Source organism: Trichosurus vulpecula, chromosome 6 (genome assembly GCF_011100635.1).
Source record: "Trichosurus vulpecula isolate mTriVul1 chromosome 6, mTriVul1.pri, whole genome shotgun sequence".
Classification (NCBI taxonomy): domain Eukaryota; kingdom Metazoa; phylum Chordata; class Mammalia; order Diprotodontia; family Phalangeridae; genus Trichosurus; species Trichosurus vulpecula.
The window spans coordinates 215,415,637-215,436,257 of NC_050578.1; the positions used below are offsets into that span (position 1 = coordinate 215,415,637).

At 36.9% G+C, this 20,621-nt stretch overlaps 1 protein-coding gene across 1 annotated transcript in view; it reads left to right on the plus strand.

Moving 5' to 3' along the window:
• Positions 1–20,621, plus strand: part of ATRN (attractin) — a 243,133-nt gene that overhangs the window by 135,146 nt on the left and 87,366 nt on the right. The window contains exon 24 of the mRNA XM_036764167.1: positions 6,815–6,972. Coding sequence (XP_036620062.1) covers positions 6,815–6,972 — 158 coding nt within the window. The remainder of the gene's footprint in view (positions 1–6,814; positions 6,973–20,621) is intronic.

Sequence of the window (20,621 nt, forward strand, 5' to 3'; positions counted from 1 at the left end):
GCTTCACAGGACAAATACTAGAAGCTCATTAGTCCCAGAGGGGAAGAGTCGGCAGGGGGCCAAGCCAGGAGCCCAGACATAACCTTGCTCCCCCAGGGGAAGCGCCAGTCATCAGCTCAAACAACAAACAGCTGAGACCATTGCTGAAAAGCAAGTGCTGGAGAGCACCCATAGGGAGTGAGACGCCAGGGAGCCAGACCCCTCCCCCACACCTCAGGAAACTGAAGGTTATAATTCTAGACTCACAACCCCCAGAATAAGAAAGCTGGGACAGAAAGCCCTGAGACTCACAGATAGAAATTCGTTGTAAAGCCAGCAAAAGGCAAACCAACATGAAGAAGAACACAAAAAAACCGAGGACAATAGATTCTTTTTATGGAGACAGGCAGGATCAAAATATCGACATAGAATAAGATAGCAATGACACGGTAGATACATCAGATACCTTAAAAGCTAATATGATCTGGTCTCCAGCCCAAAAAGCACTGCTGGAAGAGCTAAAAGAGGATTTTAAAAACCAAATTAGGGAGCTAAAAGAAAATATGGAAAAAATGGAAAAAAGGGAGAAAAAATCCACTGACGAAATCAAGTCCCTAAAGAATAAGATTGGCGAAATGGCTATGGAGATTCAGAATCTAGAGAGAGAAAAGGACACCCTGAGAGGTGAAATCAACCAATTGAAAATGGAGGCTCAAAAGCAAAATGTAAACACTAACTCATTTAAAATTAGACTTGAGCAAGTGGAAGCTAATGAATCTATGAGGCATCAAGAAGTAATAAAACAAAACGTAAAGAATGAAAAAATAGAAAAAAATGTGAAATATCTGATTGGCAAAACAACTGACCTGGAAAATAGATCCAGGAGAGACAATTTGAGAGTTATTGGTCTACCGGAAATCCACGATGAAAAAAGGAGCCTTGACAGTATCTTCGAAGAAATTATCAAAGACAACTGCCCAGAGGTCCTAGAACCGGAGGGCAAAATAGTCATTGAAAGAATTCACCGATCACCCCCTGAAAGAGATCCCAAACTGAAAACACCAAGAAATATTATAGCCAAATTTCAGAGCTATAAACTCAAGGAGAAAATACTGCAAGCTGCAAAAAAGAAGCAATTCAAATATCGTGGAACTACAGTCAGGATCACGCAGGATCTCTCAGCTTCCACATTAAAAGACAGGACAAATTGGAATATGATATTCTGAAGGGCAAAGGAGCTGGGACTACAACCAAGGATCAACTACCCAGCAAAACTAAGCATAATTTTCCAGGCAAGGCGATGGACATTCAATGAAATAAGGGAATTCCAGACCTTCCTGATGAAAAGGCCAGAACTCAATGGAAAATTTGATCTCCAAATACAAACCTCAAGAGAGACATAAAAAGGTAACCAGGGGGAAAAACCCCACAAACTTCATTAACCAATAAGCTTAGGTTGTTTACATCTTTATGTGGGATTATATCATCTTATGTATGTTTTTTATGTATATATATATATATATATATATATATATATATATATATATATATATATACATATACATATATAAGTCATTCTTGTGAATGGTACAACTATTGTGACAAATGAAAGGGATATACATAGGTTGTGAATGCCTGTATAAATTAACTGATGTAAAGACATAAAATATAAATAAGAGATATAAAGGGAGGGCTGAGGGAAGTGGTAAGGAGGTTGTAGAAAAGGGTAAATTACACCAAAGGAAGTGGCAAAAAAACATATTATAGTAGAGGGAAAGAAGGGAGGGAGAAGAGCAGTATTTGAGCTTTACTGTCATCTGATCTAGCTCAAGAAGGGAATAACATACTCTGATAAGTTTAGAAATCTAACTTGTCCTACGGGAAGTGGGAGGGAAAGGGGGGAGAAAGGGAGGGGGGAGGGCAGAAGGAAGAGGAGAAGTAGCAAGTGGGTAACGGTAAGATAAGGGAGGGGAATAAAGAGGGAGGGTTAACTGAGGAAAGTGGCGGTCAAAAGCAAAACTTTGTTGGGGAGGAGAAGGGGAAAGGGAGAAATAAAAGCATAAACAGGGGGAATTAGGATGGAGAAAAAGACACAGATAGAAATCATAACCCTGAACGTGCAGGGGATGAACATTCTCACAAAACAGAAGCAGATAGCAGAATGGATTAAAACCATAATCCTACAATATGCTGTTTACAAGAAACGCATCTGAAACAGGGGGATACACATAGGGTTAAGGTAAAAGGCTGGAGTAAAATATATTGTGCCTCAGCTAAAGTAAAAAAAGCAGGTGTAGCAATCCTAATCTCAGACAAAGCAAAAGTAAAGATAGATCGAATTAAAAGAGATAAGGAAGGACATTATATCCTGCTAAAAGGCACCATAAACAATGAAGCAATATCATTGCTTAACATATATGCACCAAGTGGTAAGGCATACAAATTCTTAGAGGAGAGGTTAAGGGAGTTACAGGAAGAAATAGACAGCAAAACTATAATATTGGGAGACCTCAACCTCCCCCTTTCTGAACTTGATAAATCTAACCTCAAAATAAATAAGAAAAAAGTTAAGGAGGTAAACAGAATTTTAGAAAAGGCACATATGATAGACCTCTGGAGAAAACTGAACGGGGATAAAAAGGAATATACTTTCTTCTGAAAAGTGCATGGCACATACTCAAAAATTGACCATGTACTAGGGCATAAAAACCTCACAATCCAGTGCAGAAAAGCAGAAGTAGTCAATGCATCCTTTTCAGATCATGATGCAATAAGAATCATTTTTAATAAAGTACCATGGAAAAATAAGCTAAAAACTAATTGGAAACTAAATAATTTAATTCTAAAGAGTGAGTGGGCCAAAGATCAAATCAGAGAAACAATTAATAATTTCATTCAAGAGAATGACAATAATGAAACAACATACCAAAACTTATGGGATGCAGCAAAAGCAGTTCTTAGGGGAAGTTTTATATCTCTAAATGCCTACATGAATAAAATAGGGAAAGAGGAGATCAATGATCTGGGCATACAGCTGAAAAAGCTAGAAAAAGAGCAAATTGAAAACCCCCAATTAAATACCAAATTAGAAATACTGAAAATCAAAGGAGAGATTAATAAAATTGAAACCAAGAAAACTATTGAATTAATAAATAAAACAAAGAGCTGGTTTTATGAAAAAACCAATAAAATTGACAAACCTTTGGCCAATTTGATTAAAAAAAAGAAAGAAGAAAATCAAATTACCAGTATCAAAAATGAAAAGGGTGAGGTCACCTCTAATGAAGAGGAAATCAAAACAGTAATTAGGAATTATTTTGCCCAACTGTATGCCCATAAATTTGACAACCTTAGAGATATGGATGAATATCTACAAAAACATAAACTGCCCAGACTAACCGAGAAGGAAGTGAAATTTCTTAATGACCCCATATCGGAAAAAGAAATTGAGCAGGCCATCAACGAACTCCCTAGGAAAAAATCTCCAGGGCCAGATGGTTTTACATGTGAATTCTATCAAACATTTAAAGAACAACTAATTCCAATACTTTGTAGACTATTTGGGAAAATAGGTGAAGAAGGAATCCTACCAAATTCTTTTTATGACACAAATATGGTACTAATACCCAAACCAGGTAGAGTTAAAACAGAGAAAGAAAATTATAGACCAATTTCCCTAATGAATATTGATGCAAAAATTTTAAATAAAATATTAGCAAAAAGATTGCAGCAACTCATTACGAGAATAATACACCATGACCAGGTAGGATTTATTCCAGGAATGCAAGGCTGGTTCAATATTAGGAAAACTATTAGCATAATTGACCATATCAACAACAAAACTAGCAGAAACCATATGATCATCTCAATAGACGCAGAAAAAGCCTTTGACAAAGTACAACACCCATTCCTATTAAAAACACTAGAAAGCATTGGAATAAGGGGAACCTTCCTCAAAATTATAAATAGCATCTACCTAAAACCATCAACAAGCATTATTTGTAATGGGGATAAACTAGATGCATTCCCAATAAGATCAGGGGTGAAACAAGGATGTCCATTATCACCCCTATTATTCAATTTGGTTCTAGAAACATTAGCTGTAGCAATAAGAGAAGAAAAAGAAATTGAAGGAATTAGAATAGGAAAAGAAGAAACTAAATTTTCACTTTTTGCAGATGATATGATGATTTATCTAGAGAATCCTAGAGAATCAAGTAAAAAACTACTTGAAATAATAAACAACTTTAGCAAAGTTGCAGGATATAAAATAAACCCACACAAATCCTCAGCATTCCTATACATTACTGACAAAGCCCAACAGCAAGAGATAGAAAGAGAAATTCCATTCAAAGTTACTGAAGGCACTATAAAATATTTGGGAGTCTATTTGCCAAGACAAACCCAGGGCCTATATGAACATAACTATGAAACACTTTTCACGCGAATAAAATCAGATCTAAATAAATGGAGAAATATCAGTTGCTCATGGTTAGGCCGAGCTAATATAATAAAAATGACAATTCTACCTAAATTAATCTATCTATTCAGTGCCATACCAATCGAACTACCAAAAAATTTTTTTACTGAGGTGGACAAAATAATAATAAAATTCATTTGGAAAAACAAGAGGTCTAGAGTATCTAGGATATTAATGAAAAGACATGCTAGAGATGGTGGTTTAGCCACACCAGATATTAAACTGTACTACACAGCAGCAGTCATCAAAACTGCCTGGTACTGGTTAAGAAACAGGGGTGTGGATCAGTGGAATAGGATAGGTACACAAGTAGGTGAAATCAACAAGTTTAGCAATCTACCCTTTGATAAACCCAAAGAAGCCAGTTTCTGGGCTAATAATTCACTATTTCACAAAAACTGTTGGGAAAATTGGAAAATGGTAGGGCAAAAACTGGGCATAGACCAATATCTTACACCATATACCAAAATAAAGTCAAAATGGGTTCATGATTTAGGAGTAAAAGTTGATACTCTAAGTAATTTGGGAAAGCAAGGAATAGTTTACTTATCAGATTTGTGGAAAAGTAAAAAATTCATGACCCAACAAGAGATAGAGAGCATTACAAAATGCAAAATGGATAATTTTGATTATGTCAAATTGAAATGTTTTTGTACAAAAAAAGCCAATGCAACAAGAATTAGGAGGGAAGCAGAAAATTGGGAGAAAATCTTTGCAACTAGTATCTCTGATAAAGGCCTCATCTCTAAAATATATAGGGAGCTAAGCCAAATAGGAATACAAGCCATTCCCCAATTGAGAAATGGTCAAAGGATATGAACAGGCAGTTTTCAGAGGAAGAAATTAAAGCTATCTACAGGCATATGGAAAAATGCTCTGGATCGCTGCTGATTAGAGAAATGCAAATCAAAACAACTCTTAGATACCACATCTCTCCTGTCAGATTGGCTAAAATAACAAATCAGGAGAATGATAAATGCTGGAAAGGATGTGGGGAAATTGGAACATTGTTGCATTGCTGGTGGAGTTGTGAGCTGATCCAGCCATTTTGGAGGGCGGTGTGGAACTATGCCCAAAGGGCTATAGAAATGTTCATACCCTTTGACCCAGTAATACCACTTCTAGGGTTGTATCCCAAAGAAATCACGCAAGCAGGAAAAGGACCCATATGTACAAGAATATTTATAGCAGCTCTCTTTGTGGTAGCCAAGAATTGGAAAGCAAAGGGATGCCCATCAATTGGGGAATGGCTGAACAAGCTGTGGTATATGAAGGAGATGGAATACTATTGTGCCATAAGAAATGGGGATGATGCAGACTTCATAACAACCTGGAAAAACCTACACGACATAATGCTGAGTGAGCGGAGCAGAGCCAGGAGAACGTTGTGCACAGCCACAGATATGTGGATTCTGTGAGGACCAATCCTGACATACTGCGCTTCTCTCAGCAACCTAAAGGGGCAAGGACAACTCCAGGGGACTCACGATGGAGAATGCTATCTTCATTCAGAGAAAGAACTGCGAAGTTTGAATACAGACTGAGGCACACTACATGCTCGCCTTTTCTGCTTCTCTTTTGTTTTTGTTTTTGGGGTTTTTTTTTGTTTTTTGTTTTTTTGTTTTTTTTTTGGTTCTGTTTCTTCTTTCTCATGATTCATTCAATTGATCAAAATTCTTCTCCACGACTTGACTAGAGCATAAATTAATTCAACGCGAAGTTATACATGACAGTTATATGAGACTTCATGCCGTCTTGGGGAGGGAGGGGGGAGGGAGGGGAGAAAAACTGGAACTCAAAACTATGTAGAACCGTGTGTGGTAAACTAAAAATAAATAGAGAAAAAAAAATTAAAAAAAAGAAATAGATTTTCATCTGGAAAGATCTAGGCAGACTTTTTGCTTGTAAGCAGAAGAATAGATTAGGTGACATCTCAAGCACCTTTCTAACCTGCTCTACGTTCTTTACAATTGTCAGTTTGAGGGTTACAGATGGACCCAGAGACCTAGTACACATGTTTTAAGGACTTTTTTAGACAGCTGATGGTAAAATAAGTTGAAAATAGAAAATTTGACTTGAAATAATGGAAAAAATAGTGTTTGTGTCTCAATTTAATAGTATTTTGAAAAGCTTTTCGTTTTCGGTTTCTGTGGTAAAGGATATAAAACACTTTTTTTTTTATAAAGCACTTTTTAAATGAAAGAAATATATATTGTAAGTGTCCCTACAATGCTTGTCTTCATAATATTACCACAAAAACATTTGTTCTTCTTGGTTATTTTTCAGAATGATGTAGTTAAGAAGTAGTAGAGATGCTTTCTGCAAATGTACTTATTCTCCTTTCTCACTCAACAGCTGGGACACAAGCTGGAGAAGAGATGGCTGTCGTTTCAAAAACCAACATTAAAGAGTACAAAGATAGCTTCTCCAATGAGAAATTTGATTTCCGCAGCCACCCAAATATCACTTTCTTTGTTTATGTCAGCAATTTTACCTGGCCCATCAAAATTCAGGTAACAGTTGCCTCTGGTCATTAAGTTCCATTTAGCTAATTTGGAATTCATGACAGTTTAATTTGGGAAAGACTGGTTTACTTTTGTAATGTTTGTGGGAAAAATGTATTCTGGGCAAATAAGTCTAACAAAAAATGAAGGCGGGGAGTAGGCTTGAGCTACTTAATAGAATGACCTATTTTTAATCAATTTATAGACCTCGATCTGGTAATACCATTATTGTATCAATCACACAGACATTTATAATAGATTCCAAGCGCTTTACTCATGTTAACCTGCTATTGCTATGAACTGAAAAGAAATTAAAAATCAATTAATTTAATATTGCATAATTCAGACTAGGCCTACCCTTTATTTTGTATTAATAATAAAACTGTGGTCTATTTAGATACATTAAAGGAAATTGCATTCTTGTAATTCTCCTTTGCTTTCAGTGGTTCTCTGCCTAACCAAATTTTTGAGTGGGTGGTATATTAGGGAGCCATTGTAACACAAGAGCAGAGGAATAAACTTGTCTTCTCTCTCATGCTCATTTTATTTTTCATTGAATAAAAAAGACCTAAAATGGTAACCTCACAGCATTGTCTGCAAATTCTGTGCTGCAACGACTCTTATATATTACATGCTTAAAAATTGTTTGTGGAATTACACTAAATTGCTTCTTTTAGTGCCCTGGATAGAAAAAGGATGAGATTGGGTAAGATGGCATTTCTTACAATTATTGTACAGAGGTAGCCAGTTGTAGTAGATCTCTAGAGAAGGGCTTCTGACAAAGATGATAGTATTGTATGTACAATCAGCAAAAAAAAGTTATTTTTCTGATATTTTGAATTATCTATGATTTCCTTAGTGTAGATGGCCTGTATGATTTGATATTGCTGCAATATTTTAATTAGCTGTCAGCCAGTCTTCTATTGGTATTCTAATGATAGTAAAGACAGCTGGTGCACAGATGAGAGACCCACAGTCCGTCCTGCAGGCCCATTCCTGATAGGGCTTGGGCTGTGCTTGTAGAGCCTGTAAGAGCCCAGAGTCACCTCCATATCATTGTTAGGTGTCGGACTGTAATGGAGGTGGCAAAAGGTGACATTCATCCAGTTCAACAAACATTAAGCACTTATGGTGTAATACCGCATGGTTTAATGGGAAGGAATTGCACTGCACTTGGAGTCAGAGATTTGGATAGGAAACCTTTGGACATTTACTAGTGGAAAAGAATTGACTCAGTACTCAGCAGTTTTTGCTTAACCAGGATTTTTTTTTTTTATTACAGCCATGCAGGAGGAGGAAATATTTCAGACACAAAGAGTCTGAGTTCCCTGACCTGCATGAGGCTTAACATTTTTGTGTTCTTTGAAGAACCTAAGATTAAACGGGGGTAGTAAAGGAGATAAAAGAGGGCATACAAATTTGGGAGAGAAAATGAGAGTACGTAAAGTTGAGTTAGTAACCAAGTGACTGAGTTGTAATTGAAATGTTCTGGAAACAAGGAACACTTTAACAGGTAATTTTATTACTACAAGTTGAATGAGTGCTTTTCTGTTTTTCTTTTAGTTAAGATTTCTGATGATAAAGAAAAATGTTTGGTCCCTTAAAGTAGTGAAATCCAGTATACCTTACCCCTATTGGTAACAAAATGGTCTCTAGAAGCACATCAAAATAAACAAGGCTAGAGACCTGTTTCTACATCCTGCCTTTTTGTACTTCTAGAGCACAGAGGTTCCTATTCTAGAAATCAGGAATAGGCGATCCTTCTAAGTCTCCATCAATCCATAGCTGTTTATTAAGTGATAACTATGCTCAGTGCTAAGCACTGGAGATACAGTGACAAAGATGAAGAGGTCTCTGCCCTCACAGAGCCTGTGTTCTGTCAGGAAGACAAAGATCATCTCAAGGTGGACCTCTGTTTTTTGAGAGGATTTAAAAGTATGGCTCTTTGATGAAGTATAGAAGATGCAGCTGCCCCCAAGGAAGATAATACAAAACAAGTTAGAAAAACACTCATTCTTGAGATCTGTGGTGAAATGACTACATTTATGGCTCTACCTAAGGGGGAAATGTGTGAATCAAATTAAGCATGATCTTTTTAATATAAACTTGGAAATTATAGTGAGAAAGAAAGGGGAAGGGAGAGGTAGGATGTGGAAAATTTTCTCACATAAAAGAGCAAGGAAGAGCATTCACAGTGGAGGGGAAATTGGAGAGAGGTGACAGGCAATGCTCGAACCTCGCTCTCATCAGAATTGGTTCAAAAAGGGAAGAAAATTATATATATATGTATATGTATATGTATACGTATATGTATATGTATACACACACACACGCACACACACACTCAGTTGTGTTTAGAAATCTAACTTACCTAACAGGGAAATAGGAGGGGAAGGGGATAAGAGGAAGAGAAGGATGATAAAAGAGAGGACAGATTAAGGAAAGCAATAGTTAGAAGCAAGATAGACTTTTGAGGAGGGACAGGATGTAAAAAGAGAGACAGAAGATGAAACAAAAGAAAATTGGGTAGAGGGAAATATGTAGTAATCATAGCTGTGAATGTGAATGGAATGAACTCACCCATAAAATGGAAGCAGATAATGAAATGGATTAGAAGCCAGAACCTAACAATATGTTGTATACAAGAAATACACTTGAGACAGAAAGACACACAGAGTTAAAATAAAGGGCCGGAGCAGAATCTATTATGCTTCAGATGAAGTAAAAAAAAAAGGCAAGGGTAGAAATCATGATCTCAGACAAAAGCAAAAGCAAAAATAAACCTAATTAAAAGAGACAAGTAAGAAAACTACATTTTGCTAAAAAGTACCATAAACAATGAAGTAAGATCAAAACTTTTTACAGTGAATTTCTCTGAAAAAAGGCCTCATTTCTCAGATATATATTGAGTATAGAACTGAGTCAGATTTATAAAAATAAGAGCCATTCCTCATTTAATAAATTGTCAAAGGATATAAACATGAAGTTTCCAAAAGAAGAAATCAAAGCTATATATAGTCATATGAAAAAATGCTCCAAACCACTTGATTAGGGAAATGCAAATTAAAACAATTCTGAGTTACTACCTCATACCTATCAGAAATGACATTCTGGAGAGGATCAGGGAAAAATAGGTACACTAATGAAATAGGAACCAGTCTATTCTAGAGAGCAATTTGGAGCTATGCCCAAAAGGCTATGAAACTTTGCATACCCTTTGATCCAATAATACCATGATTAGGTCTATATCCCAAAGAGATCAAAGAAAAACAGAAAGGACTTATATGTATAAAAATATTTATAGTTCTTTTCATGGTGGCAAAGAATTGGAAATCAAGGGGTTGCTTTTGGGAAATGATGAGGGGGGTAATTTCAGAAAAAACATGGCAAGACCTATATGAACTGACACAAAGTGAAGTGAGAAGAACCAGGAGATCACTGTGCATAGTAACAGCAATGTTTTAATGACGATCAGCTGTGAAAGACTTGGCTGCTCTGGTCAATACAATAATTAAGAAAATTCTAAAGGACTCATGATGAAAAATTGTATCTACCTCCAGAGAGAGAACTAATGAATTTTGAGTGCAAATTGAAGTATAATTTTCTTTCTTTGTTTTTCTTTCTTTTTTTGGAAATAGGGCAATATTTTGCGTTATTTCACATGTATAATCGATATCATATTGCTTGCCTTCTCAGTGGGTGAGGAAAGGGGTGGGAGGGAGGGAAAGAATTTGGAACTTAAAATTTAAAAAGAAAAGAATGTTTAAAAATAAATAATAAAATATTAAACATTACAGTGGGAAAAAATGAGTGTATATTGCATTTCATGTTGCGCTTTGAAATGTAAGAGGTGTTTTTTACCATCTTGCCTACCCTCAAGACCAAGGCTTGTTCAAGGTGATTTTATTTTAGAAAAATATCTGCAGAAGAGATAACAAGTTTAGAGGGTATTAAGCTAGCCATGAGTCAGAAGACCTGGGATCAAGTCCTGCCCCTTCCACATATTCATTACACATGACCTCTCAGTGCCCTAGGCAGCTCTCTAGGGCTGTGTTTCAGAGCAGGAACTGAATTGTAGTGGCAGATTTCACTCAGGTTATAAACCAGGCCTTGGAACACTTGGCCTTTACATCCCTGGAACCCCAGCCCTAGACCTCGCTGTCTCAGGTGTTTGCCTCAGTCACTGATTAACATGTAGGCTAGGCTTCAGCCACATATCATTTCATTCCCTGGTGATTTCCTTGCCAGGGGCAGTGCCACCAAACATTTACCTTCTGCACCCCTGACACTGTGACTTTCCAGTTTTATAACCATAATTAAATCTATCATTGGTCCTGGAAAGAATATATCAGTGTATTCTGCTATGCCTCCATTTAACCTCACTGTTACTTTCAGAAACAAAATATCCCTTCTTGATCATCACCCTCCTCTGTATATGTCTTTCCCTTTAGAACAGAAACTCCTTGAAGGCCAGGACTGTCTTTATTTTTTGTTTTTGTGGCCTCTGTACTGAGTATAGTATTTGAAAGGATCTTCACAGGCCCTCTAGTCCAGCTCTTTAATTTTGTAGATAAGGAAGCATCCCTATTCCTCCCTCACCACCACTTATCCAAGGTCACCTAGGAAGTAAGTGACAGAGGCAGGATTTGAACCCAGGTCCTCTGACTACAAAACCAGTTCCCATTCTACTGAACTACTGGTAGCGTCACTGAAAATATTTTTGGAAGGAGTCCAGTAGCAGATAAAATGATGGGAATATGCAACCCATCTTGTTTCCACATGGTTTTGTTTTCTTTCTTTAGGTCTCTTTATTTTGGTTTATTACTTTTATAATAATAATTATTATTGTTATTGTTATTTATTGGGCCTCTAGGTGGTGAAGGGGATAGAGTGCCATGCCTAGAATCAGGAGCTTGAGTCCAAATCCGGCCTCGGGCATTTCTTAGCTTTATGACCCTGGGAAGGTCACCTTAACCCCGCTTGCCTCAGTTACCTCATCAGTAAAATGAACTGGAGAAGAAGATAGCAAACCCCCCCAGTATCTCTGCCAAGAAAACCCTGAATGGGACCAGGAAGGGTCAGCCGTGACTGACGTGACTGAGGAACAGCAGATGTCCTTATTATCGTCATCGTCATAGTGCTCCAGGTGGCGATGCAGATACCCGACACAAGGCTTCTGCCCTGGAGGAACTGGTCTTCCAATAGGAGAAATAAGACATTGACCTAGATCCTTGTAGCACAGAAGTAGCATGATCAGCATAGTAACGAGTGATGTGATGGATGGAAGACTGAGCAAGGAAATACTTTTAATTGAGGGACGCTGGAGAGGGCATTTGATTTGATGTAGGCCTTGTGTGGGAATTTCCAGAGGCAGATACTGTAAGTAGAATCAGGAGAGTGAGCATCGTGTATTGGTGTAAATTTTTAAAACTTTGGTTTGAGTCCTTGTTCTTCTCCTGTCTACCTTTCTAGGCTTATTGCACACCACTTTGACTCATGCAGTATATTTTCCATCCCTGTTGGCCTACTTGCTTGTCCTGTACATAACTCTGCTTTGGTGTCTTTACACAGACACAGTGCTGAGTCATATGTGTACCAGTCCTCACCTGGACCTCCTAAAATCCTTATTTTTCCTCAAAACTCAACTTGATACAGCTTCCATTATGATATCTTTTCTGATCCCCTACCCTTGTACATCCCTCTCACAAAATTATCTTCCCTTTATTATTTTCTTGTAACATGTTGGATTTTCTCCTTTATCCTTTCCCCCTGCCCTGACAAGTAAAATGTAGCCCCCTAGGTGGAAGACAAAGGGGAGACTCTTTTTCCCTTATGTCTGCAGCTCCTAATACAGAGCCTGACTTATTGTAGGTACCTAGTAAATCTTCACTGATTTCATTGCCATTAACTGGCTGTGTGACTGTGGCCAAACTACTTCACCTGGCCGGGTCTCCTCCTCCTAATCTGTGAGGAGATTGCTCCTTGTCTCAAAAAGCTATTAAGAGGAAAGCATTTGTTAATGTTTGGGGCTAACATACCATTGCTTCACTCTTGTCATCTGTAAACTCAAGGTGATAACTGAACAACCATTCTCACATTTTGTGAAGAAAGCACTTATAAAGTTTTGAAGTACTATAGAAATAGAAGTTAATCATGCTGAAATGAATTGCTGAAGGTGAGTATCAAGACTATCACCAGAGATCTTTAAGAATAGAGTAGTTCTGGAACACAGTTTGATTATATGACTTCTTGAGGTAGCTCCAGTTCCAGTTCCTTGTTATATAAACCTTTTCTCTGTTTCTTCCTCAGTTTCTGACCTTCCCTGTTCTTTTCAGGATCCTTATGAGGATATGTTTCAAACAAATTATACATTTTTATTCTAATTTAGTCTTAGCAAAGAACCTTATACAATTCTGACTGACTATAAGAGAAGAATGAATCATTGAAGAGCTCAGGAGAAATTTCAGAAAGGCTAGACATATCTGGATTGCATATCTATCTCCAATATAATGGAAATGCCCTTACTGCCTGAAATCTTAGATGTGGCTGAGCCAGTTGATTTTGTATACCTTCTTTTTTGTTATAAGGCAAGGCTTAGTGGTAGTGGGTGGGTGGTATATCCAGAAAAGGTAAAAACAAAAGGAATTATTAAAGCTTCTTTTACAAAATATTCAGAGAAAAAACTAGATGTTCTTAGAAAGTACTTTCCCTAGCCTTGTCATTGAGGGGTACTGAGGGAAAGTAGGATGAGGAGGTGTTAGTTATGAAGACTGAAGGCAAGGATCAAGTATTAGATACCAGCTGAAGAAACTAAGATGGATAAGATAACCTTAGGAAGGTTTGTATAATTAGGTTTCTTTTACTAATGAAAGTAAGCTAATTTGATCTGAGTTTGAATTAATAGATGTATACTTTCCCAAATAAGGAAAGTGGTAGTCCTCCTGCATTCTGTACCAAACAAACCATTATCTACAATATTGTGTAGTTGTTGTTGGAACCATATTTTTTTAAAATGTTGACAGCATGGAAAATTGATGAGAAAATTCTTGCTACATGAAGAATTGTCGAAGTAGCTAGGCAAGCTTATCCTGGAGAAGAGAAAACTTAAGAGAGCATAATCATGAAATATTTGCAGGGCTGTCATGTGGAATTTCCTTAGCTTTGTAGGAACAAACCAAAATTGATGAGTAGAAGATGAGAAGAGATAGGTTTTTGCTTGTTATAAGTAGAAACTTCTTAATACTTCAAAAATGGAATGAGATTCTTTGGGAGACTGTGGGAAAATCATGTGGCAGGATGATCACAGGGAGGCTATAGAAAGGAAATCTCTTCAGGTGTTCTTTGGACTAAATGACCTCAGAGTTTTCTTCTAATTTTGAGATACTGTGATATTAATGGGAATAGTGTTTTAGAGTACTTCCAGTAATTGGACCTGCTGAAAAATGAAAGTACTTACCTTGTAGTAAGATCGCTATCACTAGAGTTTTTAAAACTGGACCTAGAGTAATACTTACCAGAATTGTCGCGGAATTAAGAGTTTTTGACTAAGATGGTCTCTGAGGTCTCATCTATCTCCAGAGTTCTATGATTATCTAATTCTTTGCATGACATAGTTTGGACATAAGAAAAACCATAGTCTTAGGCCAAAAAAAAGGGGGGGAACAGAACTAATCTGTAGGTTAAGAAAATCTACCTATCTTAACACTGGGAATATGAGAAGGGAAGGAAGTGACTGTAGAGGAAAGTTTTCTTTCTAGGGGCCTGTCAGGTAAACTATAGTTTAGGGAAGATGAGGGAGGAGCAGAGCTTGAGCCCTTAAATATTTTCCTGGTGTGGGTTATAAAATTTTTCCCTGTGTAGGTTTGCCTAAATAAAAAAGGGAAATGGTTGACAGAATAGAAGTATGGGAGGGTGGGAGAGAAAAGAGCCAGGATAGACTAAGAGGCATTTAGATTCGGTGTGTGTTAGGGAAACCCCTGGAAGGTGTTCAAGAGAGCTATGGCAGAAAGGTGGGGCTGACAGTTTGTGGAGAAGCCTGTTGGTACAGGAGAGAGAAAAGTAGCAGATAGCTTAAGTTAGCTCAGGTGGAGGAGGAATGCTTCAGAAAAGAAAGTTAAAAACACGTCAGAAAAATAAATCTATATGTAGGGCAAAGGATGGGACTAAGAAGAATGTAAAGGCTCCTCCTGATAGTGATAGTTTGAATACTATAGCATTAAACTTGCCAATTAACTGTGGTAAGTGTTGTTGTTTTTATTATTTTAGCACCGCATAGCCATGCACACTAAATATTCTTCCAGCTATTTAAGTTATTCTTTATTTCTTTAAGGGACACTTCATAATTGAGTCCATACAAGTATTATGTGTACTTTGCTAGACTGATCCCCCAAATATTTTATATATTTTGTGGTTCTTTTGAATGGGATTTCAGATTTTGTTATTTATTACATAAAAATGCTATTGATTTTTATGGGTTCATTTACCTGCGACTTTGCTACAGCTATTGTCTCATTTAGTATCTTTATTGGTTCCCTGGTATTTTTTAAATAAATCATCATGTTATCATCAGAATAATTAGTGTAGTATTGTTGCTAGTTGTTCTTTAAGAGTTTGATAGAACTCTCTTGTGAAGATCAGAAATCAGGATCAGAAATTCTTTGCTTTAGTTGTTTTTTTATCAATGTATTTCTTAGAGTCAATTTTTATCAATTATATATCAATTGTTAAGGTTGAGGTATATTTTTGTGTGAAGTCCTACTTGAAAGTTGTTGGTTTTATTTCTTATAAAATTTTTAAAATTTTATCTGTTATTTTTAACCTAACAAACATTAAATAAGATGGGCATTTTCATATATAAAGCAGAAAAATTAAAAAGAGGACTGCATGTGCAGCCACCTCTGCTCCAGGTGCTGCTGGCTTCTCCCTTTAAGTGTATGACAGATTTAAGATGTTATTTTCTAAGCCTTCCTTATCTGTGTTCCCTACCTACCTCCCTGTTGTTCCCTTCTGTGCATTTAAAGAAATGCTTCAGTGATCCTTTTTTTCTTACTTTCCTTTTAAAAATTTTTTAGTAACTCTACCATATGCCCTCCCTCTCTTCCCCCCTCACCCAAATTGAAAGAAAGAAAAACAAAACCTTTGGGTCAACTATGCATACTCAAGACCAATTCCCAAATAGGAATTGTTCAAAAAGTGTCTCATTCTGTACCTTGAATTCATCACCTTGTTAGAAGGTGAGTAGTAGTATGTTGTATCACTACTTCTGAAATCATGGTTGATCATTGCAGTGATCAGAGTTCTTAACTCTTTCAGTTATGTTTCTTTACAAATTATTTTTTTACAAAATATTTTTACAAAATATTAATGTATAACTTTTCTTTGGGTTCTAATCATTTAACTTTGCATCAGTTCATGAGTCTTCTCCGATTTGTCCAAAACTATCCTGTCCTTTCTTAAGGAACAATAGTATTCCATTACCATAATTTGTTCAACTCTCCCCAAATTCCCAGGGCTTTCAGTTCTTTACTGCTATAAAAAGAGCTCCTATAAATCTTTATATACGCATGGGTTCTCTTACTCTTTCTTTGATCTCTTTGGATTATAGGCCTAGTAGTGGTATCACTGGATCAAAGGGAATGCACAATATAGTGACATTTTGGGTAAAGTTCCAAATTGCTTTCTAGAATAGCTTCACCATTTTATAGCTCCATTGTTGGTTCTATTTTGCCAGAGTATCTAATATCTCTTTTAAAATAATTGTCAAATTGAACTTTAGACTTCTTTAATTATTACTGAAAAGTGATCATTATTTTTAAGATTTTTGTTGAAAATATTGCCTTATACTACTGGCTTTTTTCCCCCTTGGAAAGAGTACTCTGTGTATATAAATGGGCTTTTGTACTAGAGATAGCTGTGCCTTTGCCAATGCTGAGTTCTGGTTTTTTTTTTCATACCCTGTTGCTCCACCTCTTAAAAGTAACTGAAGTGGTTTTAGAGAGTATATTGGTGAAGGGTGTCTCTTCTCCCACGCCCCCCCCCCATACACACTTTTGGAAAATAATCATTTTGAATGCAAGAATCAAAGCTACGTTATGGAGGGAGATGGTTTTTCTCTTTAATTTGTCTGTGACTGTGCCTGGGTTGGATCGCTATGCAGAGTAAGAATCACTTAAAGCAGCATACGGGAGGGAGCATATTAGAAAATAAACTATGATATGCCAAGTTTCTTTTGAAAAATCAGGTAAGTCTTGTTGCAAATGCAGCTTCATACTCTGGTACAACTGCTGTAAGCATGCCGGGGCAATTTTCCTAGATGGGGTGGCATTACCATTGTACGTGTGCTTGACGTTGGAAGAGAAGCCAGTTAGTATCAGTTCCCTTTGTACTCATTAGGTTTTGGCTTTTAGGACTTGTATGACATATGCTCAGAATGGAAACCAGTTTGCTGCTAGTCCTCTTCTCATGGTTAGTGATGATTGCACAGGTATGAGTAGTCCTCACAAAGGCATGAAAAAGGGGTGCTGTGACCTTTGTGCACTATTTCAAAAACTCATAGACCCATCCTTGTGTAGATGGCTTATTATCCTTTTTCATGTGAGGTCAGTTCCTTAGGCCTTAGAAGTAAGTAGTTCTACAAATGTAATCCAAGGAAGGTAGTGAGAAATTTATAGCAAAACAGTGTAAATTTGTTTAGTCAGATATCATTTCTGGTTTTCAATACAAATTAAAGCATTTTCTGCCCTGCACTCTCATTTATTAAAGATGAAAATAGTATTGGATGTGCAGGTAACCAAAGGAAGCTAAATCTGCACCTTGAAATGTGTATAAACACTCCTACTTTTAAAATGGCAATCCTCAAGTGAAGCGTCTTTGAGGTAAAGTCCCAAATTGTTTTTCATAATTAGAAACAGTTCAAGTGACTAACTACCTTAAAAATGTATTTGAAGCTAACTCTAGCATCTCTGCAGACACTGGTTTGGGTATTTTTGCTCTTTAACTTTTTAACCAAGTAAAAAAAGTGTGTGTTTTACTATGTCTATTTTTGAAAGACTGATATACACGTGCTTCACCTCTTGTAAGTAATTCAGACTTGATTCTTGATTCAGACAAAGTCAAAGGACCTGAGCTGTTTCCATCCTTGCTCTTGATTTGATAGGTCTGATTCTAGGCTAAAGGATGGACAGACAGATGGACTTACCTGGTTAGGTAGAAAGCAGTTCAGGAACTCTACTTAGGACATAGGGGGTACTACATAGAAGTGTGTGAAATAGATGGAATTGAATTCTTGTCTCAGGAATGGACATTGCTTTCTGAATGTGGAACAAATATTAAAGCCCTATCCATGGAGTGTCTCTTAACTTTGCTGTCTGTCTAAGATGTCAGTATTTTGAGGCCAGTGGAGCCTAGATTTTATTTATTAAAATATCCATTCAAACTAAAGACTAGCAATTTCTTGGAATTGTTGGGATTGATGCTTAGAGAGTACTTGCTTATGGTTGTTTTGAGCAATAAGAAAATTTTGTTGACCTAACCAGTAAGACCCTGAGTTCTCCTTTACCAGAATGCTCTTAACTGATACTTAAAGGTAAAACTATTTGCTTCAGATCATAGTTTTTTCTACTAGATGGATGTAGAAATTAGATATATAGCATTTTACCATTTATAAAACTTTTCTAATGTAAGCCCTGAGCAAATGTTCTTTTTTTATTTAATATTTTTAGTTTTCAGCATTGATTTCCACAAGATTTTGAAATACAAATTTTCTCCCCATTTCTACCCTCCCCCTCACTCCAAGATGGCATATATTCTGATTGCCCCATTCCCTAGTCAGCCTTCCCTTCTGTCACCCCACTCCCCCCCCCCATCCCCTTCTCCCTTACTTTCTTGTAGGGCAAGATAGATTTCTATGCCCCATTGCCTGTATATCTTATTTCCCAGTTGCCTGCAAAAACAACTTTTTTTTTGAACATCTGCTTTTAAAACTTTGAGTTCCAAATTCTCTCCCCTCTTCCCTCCCCACCCACCCTCCCTAAGAAGGCAAGCAGTTCAACATAGGCCACACATGTATCATTATGTAAAACCCTTCCATAATACTCATGTTGTGAAAGACTATATTTTGCTCCCTCCAATCCTTTCCCCCTTTATTCAGTTTTCTCCCTTAACCCTGTCCCTTTTCGAAAGTGTTTGCTTTTGATTATCTTCTCCTCCTGTCTGCCCTCCCTTCTGTCATCCCCCCTTTTTATCCCCTTCCTCCTTCTTTCCTGTTGGGTAAGATACCCAATTGAGTGTGTGTTATTCCCTCCTCGAGTCAAATCTGATGAGAGCAAGATTCACTCATTCCCCCTCACCTGCCCCCTCTTCCCTTCCTACACAACTGCTTTTTCTTGCCACTTTTATGTGAGATAATCTATCCTATCTCCCCCTTTCCCTCTCTCAATATATTCCTCTCTCATCCCTTAATTTGATTTTTTTTTTTAGATATCATCCCTTCATATTCAACTCACCCTGTGCCCTCTGTCTATATATATATATTCCCTTCAGCTACCCTAATACTGAGGTCTCATGAATTACACACATCATCTTTCCATGTAGGAATGTAAACAAAGCAGTTCAACTTTAGTAAGTCCCTTATGATTTCTCTTTCTTGTTTACCTTTCATGCTTCTCTTGATTCTTGTGTTTGAAAGTCAAATTTTCTATTCACCTCTGGTCTTTTCACTGAGAAAGCTTGAAAGTCCTCTATTTTATTGAAAATCCATATTTTGCCTTGGAGCATGATACTCAGTTTTGCTGGGTAGGTGATTCTTGGTTTCAATCCTAGCTCCATTGCCCTCCAGAATATCATATTCCAAGCCCTTCGATCCCTTAAGGTAGAAGCTGCTAGATTTTGGGTTATTCTGTTGTGTTTCCATAATACTCAAATTGTTTCTTTCTGGCTGCTTGCAGTATTTTCTCCTTGATCTGGGAGCCGTGGAATTTGGTGACAATATCCTAGGTGTTTTCTTTTTGAAGAGACTATCAGTGGATTCTTTCAATTTCTATTTTACCCTTTGGCTCTAGAATATCAGGGCAGTTCTCCTTGATAATTTCTTGAAAGTTGATATGTAGGCTCTTTTTTTGATCATGGCTTTCAGGTAGTCCAATAATTTTTAAATTATCTCTCCTGGATCTATTTTCCAGGTCAGTGGTTTTTCCAGTGAGATATTTCACATTGTCTTCCATTTTTTCATTCCTTTGCTTCTGTTTTATAATATCTTGATTTTTCATAAAGTCACTAGCTTCCACTTGCTCCAATCTAATTTTTAAGGTGGTATTTTCTTCAGTGGTCTTTTGGACCTCCTTTTCCCTTTGGCTAATTCTGCCTTTCAAGGCATTCTTCTTCTCATTGGCTTTTTGGAGCTCTTTTGCCATTTGAGTTAGTCTATTTTTTAAGGTGTTATTTTCTTCAGTATTTTTTTTGGGTCTCCTTTAGCAAGTTGTTAACTTGTTTTTCATGGTTTTCCTGCATCACTCTCATTTCTCTTCCCAATTTTTCCTCTACTTCTCTAACTTGCTTTTCCAAATCCTTTTTGAGCTCTTCCATGGCCTGAGACCAATTCATATTTTTCTTGGAGGCTTTTGATGTAGGCTCTTTGGCTTTGTTGACTTCTTCTGTCTGTA